Here is a 10573-nt window from a genome sequence, read left to right on the forward strand (position 1 = left end):
TATTCCAAATTTATCCTTGTAGCCTAATTCTCTTTTATTACATAACACTTTTTTTTTCCTCAAAAATAACCCAGAACAAGTGTATCCTTGGCTTGATTGGTATCAAACAAATAGTATCATTTGTGACCAACTATTTAATTATTAATATAATTATAATGATTAGTAATATATATATATATTGCTTGATGATTTAAACTCTTTTAACCAAGAAAAAAGGTTTTTTAGCGCACAAATTTAATAGTCATTCGTGAATATATATATTGAAACTAAATTAAAAATCTATATTAATTTTAATTTAAATCATTTTAGAAATAAAAATTAATAATAATTAACTCTAGATATTGTTAACAACTTTAAGGGTATTTCAGACATTTTGACAAAAAAAATACTTAACAACAATTGTTTATCAAATGCATCAATAATTTTTTTCAATTTCAACACTTTTATTTAAACACATAACTGCTTATCTTTAAAACAAATTTCAATACTTTCAAAAAAAAAAAAAAAAAAAAACAACTTTTTTTCAGCCTATTTAAAGGGGCTCTACATCTAAATTGTACCGCCTCTCTTTTCTTCTTGAACCTACCGGTATTATAGAAAGAAATAAAAAACTTAAATATAAAAAAGAATAAATAAAGCCAACAAGAAGGACAAATGAAACGTGACAAAATTCTGGCTTTCAATAGTACAAGGCAAGTCGGGAAGGCAGACCAATTTTTTATTTTCAAAGAAAAAAATTATTGAAAACTCCTTTTGACTTTGGTTTTATTCTTTTCTCAATCTCTCATTAACGAAAATCAAGTAGTCTATATTTTAAATTTCAATGTATTTGTGTTGTCTTAAAATATTACCCTTGTACTACTACTATCTACTTTCTTCAAATCCATAATTTTACAAAATACTATTCGTTTTTGTTGGATTTTGTAGGATAGAGCCTTTCCTATGGCTCTCATTCAAATATTCAATTTGAAAAGAACTGAATCCCAATAGACAAGGGATCGATTGGCACGTGAGATGAGGCAAAAGATCTTAGAATTAAAATTGAGATAAAATTCATAGTATTATATTTCGTTGTTGATAAATTTATATTGTTAACCAAACATAGTTGATAAATTTTATCATAGAATTAAGCTTGAAATATCCCATCTTACCTTGTGAACCTAAAAGTTATTTTATCGCAGTCAAGAAGTGGGATTAATATGTTCCAGAACTATAATCATAATTCTGAGATTATTTTGTGCTGAAGCAAACAGCCCTTATGGTTCTATCGTAACTAGTCAGGTAACATTTTCTTCCATCTATATTGGAAGAGGTTAATGCGTAAAGGACTAAAATCTTTTTCTTAATCATTTTTCCATAAGTTCAATTAAAAAAAAAGTACAGTTTTTTAATGGATACAGGTTTTAAACTGGATTTAATTACATTAACATATTGCAAGTAAAATAAATTAGTTTTGTGGTCACTTACAAATCCGTTTTAGTTTTACCTTCTTTTTCAAGAGATTTTATTTTTACACGTGAGATATTTGAAAATATCTTTCTTTGTATCAGGTCAAAATGAGTACTTCAATAATAAGTTCACCTAAATTGGCCTTCTACTTTTTGGGTTAATCACTCAGCGATGGTACTGAGTGGTCAAGACTAGCCTGGCGCTACTTATTCCAGCAGTAGGCTCGAATATTAATTGAATTGGTTGCCCTTTCACACACACTCAACTGCTCTACTTTCACTATCATTATACTCACTCTTCCATTCAATTAAACAATAACTCTACTGTACTGTACTAGCAAGAAATGGAACAGCTCATGGTTTCCTCATCTCCCATGGCACCTGCCTCTCTACCTCCTTCTCTTCCGGCAGATATTAACCAGCTCCCTTTAGGCCTTCAACAGATGCTTCAGTATGTTGTCAAAAGTCAGCCTGAATGGTGGGCGTACGCTATTTTCTGGCAAACGTCTAATGATGATGAGGGGAAGGCGTTTTTAGCTTGGGGAGATGGGTATTTCCAGGAAAGTCGTGCAGGTAGTAACAACAAAGGCAGTGGCAGGAGCAGCGGCAGTGGCAGCAGTTTACATTCACAGGCCCAAACTGAGAGGAAAAAAGTTATTAGAGGAATTCAAGCGTTAATGGATGGTAACGGGGATAATAGTCCGGTGGACGATGTTGATGTAACCGACCCTGAATGGTTCTACGTGATGTCCTTGGCTGGTTCTTTCTCTGCTTTCGACGGAACGGTTTTGGGTAAAGCCTTGGGTAGTGGTGTTTTTTTGTGGCTGACAGGTTCGGCTCAATTTGAGGCTTTTAACACGTGTGAAAGGGCTAAAGAAGCTCAGATCCATGGGATTCAGACACTTGTTTGCATTCCAACGACAAACGGCGTGCTCGAATTGGGCTCGACTCACCTAATCAAACAGAACTTGACCTTGGTTCAACAGGTTGAGAACCTGTTCCTCTGTTGTCCATCCGTTCAATTTCTCGAGGAAACCATTTGTTTTGCTGATATTGGCCTTGTCACCGGCTTGCAACAAGGCGATTACAATGAGGAGAAATTTGTAGAAAATAGACAAAAACAGCAGCTGCCCGATTCCGGTAAACTAAAAACAGTAGCCAAAAAAAGGGGAAGAAAACCCAAGGGTTTCGTGGAGGATGTTAATATGGTGGCGATGAACCACGTAGAGGCTGAGAGACAGAGGAGGGAGAAGCTGAACAGCCGATTCTACGCGCTACGCTCCGTAGTCCCCAACGTCTCCAGAATGGACAAAGCGTCGTTGCTATCAGACGCAGTGTCGTACATCAATCAACTCAAAGCCAGAGTGGATGAACTCGAGTCGCAGCTAATCGATAGCAATAATAAGAAACTGAAAATCATAACGGAGTCATCATCAGCTGATAACCAGAGCACTACTACTTCACCTGACGACCAAGTTGTTATCAAGGCCAATTCAACGGCAGCGCCCGCGGAGGTTGAAGTGAAGATAGTAGGCACAGATGCAATGATCAGGGTTCAATCCGAAAACGTAGATTATCCATCAGCGAAACTCATGAATGCTCTTCAACATCTACAAATGCAAGTACACCATGCCAGCATCTCAACCGTCAATAATCTCGCCATTCATGATGTTGTGGTTAGAATTCCTCAGGGATTAAGCACTGAAGATGAATTAAGGACCGCTCTACGCAGTAGATTAGAACACTAAGCTAGTTACCCTGAACCCGAATTTGTTGGATCAGTAAGCTCCGAATATTATCAGTGGTACTACAGTCTTGGTTGTTTTTCACAACGGCGAATAGTTGTGTCGTTTAATGTGTCTTTAAGGATGCTTGCCTATCTTTCATATTTTGTGAAATCAATCATATGTTATAAAGCTAATTATGTCTGATATGTTTGACTAAATAATCAGCGTTAAGATTTAGATAGTAGTAAAAATAGTTAATGAATTATAATGTTGGAAAATATTATTGAGTTTAGATTACCCACAACGCTATTAAATATTATAAACATCATTGTTATTGGTGTTTAAGAAACGTTTATCCATTGTATAGAGACGTCGAGAATTCATACACCAAATTAATCTCTGCATTATGTGGTGGTTTGGTACAAAGATAAGTTATTTATGGATTAATAATAAAGGAATTAGCAATGCGGATTAGTAATACAAGAATTATTTTTTATCAAATATTTGGTTCATTATATTAAAAAATAGATATATCATATATTTTAAAACTCGACAGAATCTTCTTTACAATTATTCCCTTAAATTTTTATGAGATTTTCTACTTTATTTAACTACTCAAGTTACTCATCTTTGCGCGATCTTATAGAAAAGCTAAAATATGAATAATAATTCTCACTCCACTTAGGTGATCATTTTTTTTAAAAAACAATTGAATCTATTCAATGAAGAAAAATTTAAAACAACAAATAATTGTCATATTATAGTAGTTTTAGATTTTCAAATTATATATTTATTTGATAATAATCTTTTCTATTTAAATTAATCAGTTTGTAAATTGAACAAATATAAAATAGCATAAATGTAATTCACACTCGAAGCTATCAACCAACCTAAGGGAATAAATGATATTTAATCACTTGATTCGCATACGGAAAGTAAAAAAGGTTGGTAAATTAAATATAACAATCAAATTTGTAGTGATTAAATTTAAAATGGAACCAAAAAAAAAATTAATAAAAAGAATTGAGGGGTAGTTGAGTAATTTAATTTTCTTATCCATATATTATTAAGCCATGGATAAGTAATCCTATGATTTCTTAGATATAAACTAATACATTCTATGGTGTATTCTCTATCCATGTATTAGGTGAGATTAGATTTAAATTAGACAACCAAACATTATACATAATTGGACTAAATTTTAATCCATAAATTATTTATTTAATACAACGTACCAAACGAGTCCCATGTGGACAGAGAGATTTGATTCACTTCGTTAGAATTTCTAGCAATTGGTAAATCGAGTCGGGGTTGGTGAAAACTCATGAGTCTCCTAAACTATTTCCTCCGTTTAAAAAAAATAGCCTATTTAACTTGACACAAAGTTTTAAAAAATAAAATAAAAATTTAAATTTTGTGGTTTTAAATTAAAATTGTGTTAAATGTACCAAAATGTTCTTTAATCTTGTAGTCCTGTGAAAAGTTGAAATTAAAGTATTACTAAAAAAAAGAAAAAATAAAGTTTTAGAAATAAACTAAAAAAAAAGTTCTTTTTTAAACAGATGGAGTAATTATTTTTAAATAAATTAAATAAAGATAGATCATTTTTTTTAAAACAGATGGAGTAATTATTTTTAAATAAACTAATTCTTTTTTAAACAGACGGAGTAACATTTACTGCATTTAGTGCTTCAAATACTACATCGTACGTTATACAACACATGTTCCCGGTTTGCCAGCTATGTTTGGCTAATTATGTGCGGGAGCATGGTTGGTTTTGCTATGATCATGCTGCATGTTCTTATATGTGCGGTTTGGTCGGTTTGATTTTTAATTGTATTGAAGTTTTACTTAATTGTATTCGTTTGCTTCGTTATTATAAATCATTTATGACATGTTTACTTTGTTGTTTTAATCGTAAATTTATTATATTATCGGTAATTAAATTTTATGATTATGTAAGCATTAAAAAATTAATAATATTTCATAAAAAAAATAAGATACACACAAAATAATATGTCAACATAAAATATTTGGTTGACTATCAAAATTATATTAGTGCCACAAAAATTGCGATGGACAGAGGATGACATAAAGTAATATATATATTATTTAAAAATGAGAAGACACATAAACTTCTACGGAGAGAGTAGTGATACCTTATTGAAAAATTATGTTAAAATCATTATAAATCACATAATTAACAACTTAAAAAATATAAAAGATATAAAATATTTGATCAACTCTCGAACTTCCATTAATGTCACTTAAATTGAAATAAAAGAAAAAGTTTATAAATCACAATAATTAAAATTTAAATTACTTTAATAATTGATTATCTAAATTATATTTGTGTCAAATAAATTGAGATAAAAAATAATATATATTGCACGGGTCCTTCGATGTCTAGTATATATATATATATACCAACAGTTGCGGAGCCAGAATTTTCATTGAAGGGGTTTAGAGGTAAATATACGGACTAGTCGAGGAGGTTCAACATCTACTATATATATAAAAAAAAAAAAATTTGACCATGTAAAAAATGATATAATTTTTTGATGAAGGGGGTCGTGTTGGATTCGAAATTGAGATGGTGTCATGCGAAAAGTATTAGTTGCAAACCATCTTGGTGATAATTCAGACGACAAAGAAAAACATACTAAAAAACATATTATTGATATGATTTGGTCAAACAACCAACATATTATAAACTAATAAACTAATATTGAAACAGTATAAAGCCTATTGGAAGAAATTTCCCCTTAAACCAAACTCTTTTGAGGATTGTATTGTGGATGCTACTGTGTTGTTGTATGGGAACAAGTTTCTATTTAATGAGGTCCAAAATCATTCCTCCAAGAAAAGGTCATACAAATATGAAAAAATTTTATATTTTTCTTTCATGAAAAGTGAAAGTAATTCTGGTATAACTTTTATTTTCCTTCTAAGAAAACTCAAACTTAAATTTGGTAAGAAAATCAAGGCAAAAATCTTACAAATCTCTCCTTTGGCTTGATTTTCTTGACATAATTTGATCCACCTTCTTTCCGTGCATAATCTTCGTTCTTTACATAATCTCCATTACTTTTGTTTGCCATGGTTAAAAATAAGATTTAAATATTATGGTTAAAAGTGAGTTAAAAATAAATTTTTTAAGATGCAGCAATAGAAATGTTGAAATATGATTCAAACTTCTTCTCCATGTCTAGTTGGACAAAAACATCATTATTGTCAAACTGGTTGCATCTTGATTTGAAACCGCTTTGAACCTATTTAATCTCATTTCACTAAACCTTTGGATCTTTGAACCGTAAATTTGGATACCACTTGTTGGGTTCAAAATCGAGATGACGTCATGCAAAATCTATTAGTTGTAAACCATTGTGGTGATAATTCTGCCGACAAAGAAAAAATATACTAAAAAATATATTATTGATATGATTTGATCAAAGTAATAAACTAATAAACTAATATCAAAAAAAGCTCAAAAATACCCCTGAAATATCTGAAATAACTCAAAAATACCCCTCATTAGATTTTTGGCTCAAAAATACTCCTCCGTTAAATATTTGGCACAAAAATACCTCTCCGTCTAATGGAATTCGAAAAGGGATCAAAAATACCCCTGAACTATCTGAAATGGATCAAAAATATCCCCCGTTAGTTTTTTGGCTCAAAAATACCCCTTTGTTAAATATTTTGCTCAAAAATACCTCTCCCCTTAATAAAATTTCACCAAGTATGCCACCTAGATAAAAAAAATACGTGGCTATGCCATATTACCATCCACATGTTAAATGTTATATTTTTTAATTGCATGACATTCCTTTCTTCTTTATTTTTATTTTTATTTTTTTGCAAAGCTGTTTTATTGATCTGTAAAAAATATGATCAGTAAAATTAAAAAATTCTAAAAATATTTAATAAAATAAATTAGTGTTTTTACTGGATTTAGTTTAATGTTTTTGGAATTTCTCGACATTGGGAAGGTACTAAATAAATTTTGTAAAAGGAGTACAAATTATTCAATTTTTTTTCATTATATGATAAACTTTTCACTTAAATTATTAAAGAAAATTATATTCATGTTTTTCTAATGATTAAAATATATTAAATGTCATTTACTTTTTTGAAAGTGAAATTTTCAATAATTCTAAGAATACTTGATGATTAAACATAAAATTAGAAAAACTATCAACATTCACTGAGTTCAGAAAAAATAAATCAACATCACTGAATCTAATCTTCTTATTTAACTCTTTCATCAAGAAGAAAGACATGTCATATAATTAAAAAATATTAACATTTTACATGTGGATGGTAATGTGGCATAATCATGTGATTTTTTTATTTTTTTTATAGAAAAGGCTAAAAAATATTTCGACTTTGATGATTCTATTGGGATTAGGTCGATCTTGTCTTTTAGGGAATCCCTGGTGCAACAGTGAAGTTGTAGCCATGTGATCAGGAGGTCATATGGTTCGAACTCCTAATCATAGAAACCACCTCTTTTGTATAGTTGTGACTTATGAGATGAAGTCGTGCATTTATATAATATGTTTTTTCCCTAGTCCCTATTCATAATTAGAGTCTTTAAATAACAATTCTCATCTCAACGATTGTTCTATATTTTGTTATAACCGTTTGAGTGGTAATATTAAAACTATAGTTACAATCTACAATGTATTTGCAATTTACTCACTATGCTATTGCGCTGTTGCTTTATGTGTTAAACTTTAATGTTCAAGAAATTTTAGAGGTCAATATAATAAGTTGGCTAACTTTTTCTGGTGAAGTGAAATAATTTCACTCTACTATTATTCATTCCGTACGTATGATTAGATTTTGAATTTCGTTAGGAAGTACTACAACGAATAATACATCAAGGTATTTTTGAGCCTTTTTCGTAAAAAAAATACGTGACTATGCCACATACCATCCACATGTAAAATATTAGTATTTTTTTAATTATATGACATTCCTTTCTTCTTGATGAAAGAGTTAAATAAAAAGATTATATTCAGTGATGTTGATTTATTTTTTCTGAACTCAATGAATGTTGATAGTTTTTCTAATTTTATGTTTAATCATCAAGTATTCTTAGAATTTTTGAAAATTCAACTTTCAGAAAAGTAAATGATATTTAATATATTTTAATCATTCGAAAAACATGGATATAATTTTCTTTAATAATCTAAGTGAAAAGTTTATCATATAATTAAAAAAATTGAATAATTTGTACTCCTTTAACAAAATTTATTTAGTACCTTCCCAATGTCTAGAAATTCCAAAAACATTAAACTAAATCCATTAAAAAAACTGATTTATTTTATTTAAATATTTTTATAAATTTTTAATTTTACTGATCATATTTTTTCCCAAATCAATAAAACTCTTTTGCAAAAAAATAAAAATAAAGAAGAAATGAATGTCATATAATTAAAAAATATAACATTTTACATGTGGATAGTAATGTGGCATAGACACATATATTTTTTTATTTAGGTGCCATGCTTGGTGGAATTTCGTTAAGGGGAAGGGTATTTTTGAGCCAAATATTTAACAGAGAGGTATGTTTGAGTCAAAAAACTAACGAGGAGTATTTTTGATCCATTTCAGACAGTTCAGGGGTATTTTTGATCCTTTTTCGAATTCCGTTAGAGGGAGGGGTATTTTTGAGCCAAATATTTAACGGAGCGGTATTTTTGAGCCAAAAATCTAACGAGGGGTATTTTAAAGCTATTTCAGATAGTTCAAGGGTATTTTTGAGCCTTTTTCGATATTAGTTTATTAGTTTATTACTTGTTGGGTTCGAAATCGAGATGAAGTCATGCGGAAGCTATTAGTTGCAAACCATCATGGTGAAAATTCTGCCGACAAAGAAAAATTATACTAAAAAACATATTATTGATATGATTTGGTCAAAGTAATAAACTAATATTGAAAAAGTATAAAACCTATTGGGAGAAATCTTTACCTTAAACTAACTCTTCTGAGGACTACATTGTGTATGCTACTGTACTATTGTATGAGAAGGAGTATTCTATTTATAGAGGTTAAAAATCATTTCTTCAAGAAAAAGGTTAGCTAAATATGAAAAAGTTTTATACTTTCCTTTAAGGAAAAATAAAAGTAATTATGATATAACTTTTATTTTCCTTCTAAGAAAACTAAAACTTAAATTTAGTAAGAAATCAAGTCAAAAATTCTAACAGATTGAACCCCTGAATTCAATATGGCTCCGTCACTGCATACCAAAATTGTCATGCATATGTGAGCACGGGCCCTTTAATGATTAGTATATATATATACATACCAAAATTGTCATGCATATGTATAAAAAATTGTATGTTGCGTACAGTGAGTATGGGTCATTTTATGTCCAATATATAAATAAATACCAAAAGGCTTAAGTTATCGACAGGCCCTCAAACTTGTCTCGAAAATTTACTTAGACCCCTCAACTAAGGCCTGTACCTATCAGGTCCCTAAACCCACCGAATTTTGATCCAATTGAGCCCTTTTTACCTTATCAACAACAGGCATAGAGCGTGTGTAATACACTCGCCTGACGTGGCAAAATTAGTCAATTAGAAAAAAAACACGTGGCAAACAAAAATAATACATAGAATTACTATTTTTTCTATTTTTCTATTTACTTATCTATTTAATAATAATTTTAATTAATAAAAAGAAAAAAACCACCCTCACCCCACCTCCCCCGGTGTTTCACAGTTCCCTCACACAGAAGGAAAATTGGCAGACAAAAATAGAGATAGCAGGTTCATCGAAGAAGATGATAGCAACACAAGCAGAAATGGTGTAGAACAAAGTGCCATTAGCTTATCGAGATCAGTGCGCACACCTATTGATCCCATTGAACAAGTGTCGTCAATCCGAATTTTACCTCCCATGAAAATGCGAAGAAGAACGTCATACATATGAAAAGTGTGCTTATGAACTTGTTATGGAAAGGATGCTTCAGATGCAGAAGATCCATGAAGAAGAAGCACAGTTGAAGCAAAAGGGAACACATTCCATTCCGCTTATTCCTAAGACTGCAAATGCCTAATTTTTCTACTGCTAAGGGAGATGAAAATTGCCAGAGGTCTCCGGTAATCCAGAGAATCGTCAAGTACTAGTTGCTGGATATATATTTGAAGTTGATTTCAGTTGAATGATAAAGATGGTGGACACTTTGTAACCTCTACCTAAATGCAAATAATGTTTCTTCATCGACAAAAAAAAAATCACACACAAATACACGCATCCATTCACACACACACAGAGTTCATTCACACACACACGAGAGCAACAACACAGTCAACATTTTCCGGCGAGACTCGCTGAAAAATCCAATCCATAATAGTAAAAATTGTTCTATTACATGAACCC

General features: G+C 30.5%; 1 protein-coding gene and 1 pseudogene across 1 annotated transcript; both read left to right on the forward strand.

The window, feature by feature from the left end:
• Nucleotides 1-1590: 1590 nt before the first annotated feature.
• On the forward strand, nucleotides 1591-3369 carry LOC107839326 (transcription factor MYC1). The gene has a single exon (XM_016682762.2). It carries the CDS (start codon nucleotides 1793-1795, stop codon nucleotides 3194-3196), a length of 1404 nt encoding a protein of 467 aa, XP_016538248.2. The 5' UTR covers nucleotides 1591-1792; the 3' UTR covers nucleotides 3197-3369.
• Nucleotides 3370-7859: 4490 nt separating this feature from the next.
• Nucleotides 7860-10250, forward strand: LOC107879765 (annotated as a pseudogene).
• Nucleotides 10251-10573: the final 323 nt, after the last annotated feature.

The sequence above is a fragment of the Capsicum annuum genome, chromosome 8, assembly GCF_002878395.1.
Source record: "Capsicum annuum cultivar UCD-10X-F1 chromosome 8, UCD10Xv1.1, whole genome shotgun sequence".
Taxonomy (NCBI): Eukaryota; Viridiplantae; Streptophyta; class Magnoliopsida; order Solanales; family Solanaceae; genus Capsicum; species Capsicum annuum.

Coding starts and splice junctions, on each gene's coding strand:
- LOC107839326 (XM_016682762.2), top strand. CDS start 1,793: ATGGAACAGCTCATGGTTTCCTCATCTCCCATGGCACCTGCCTCTCTA.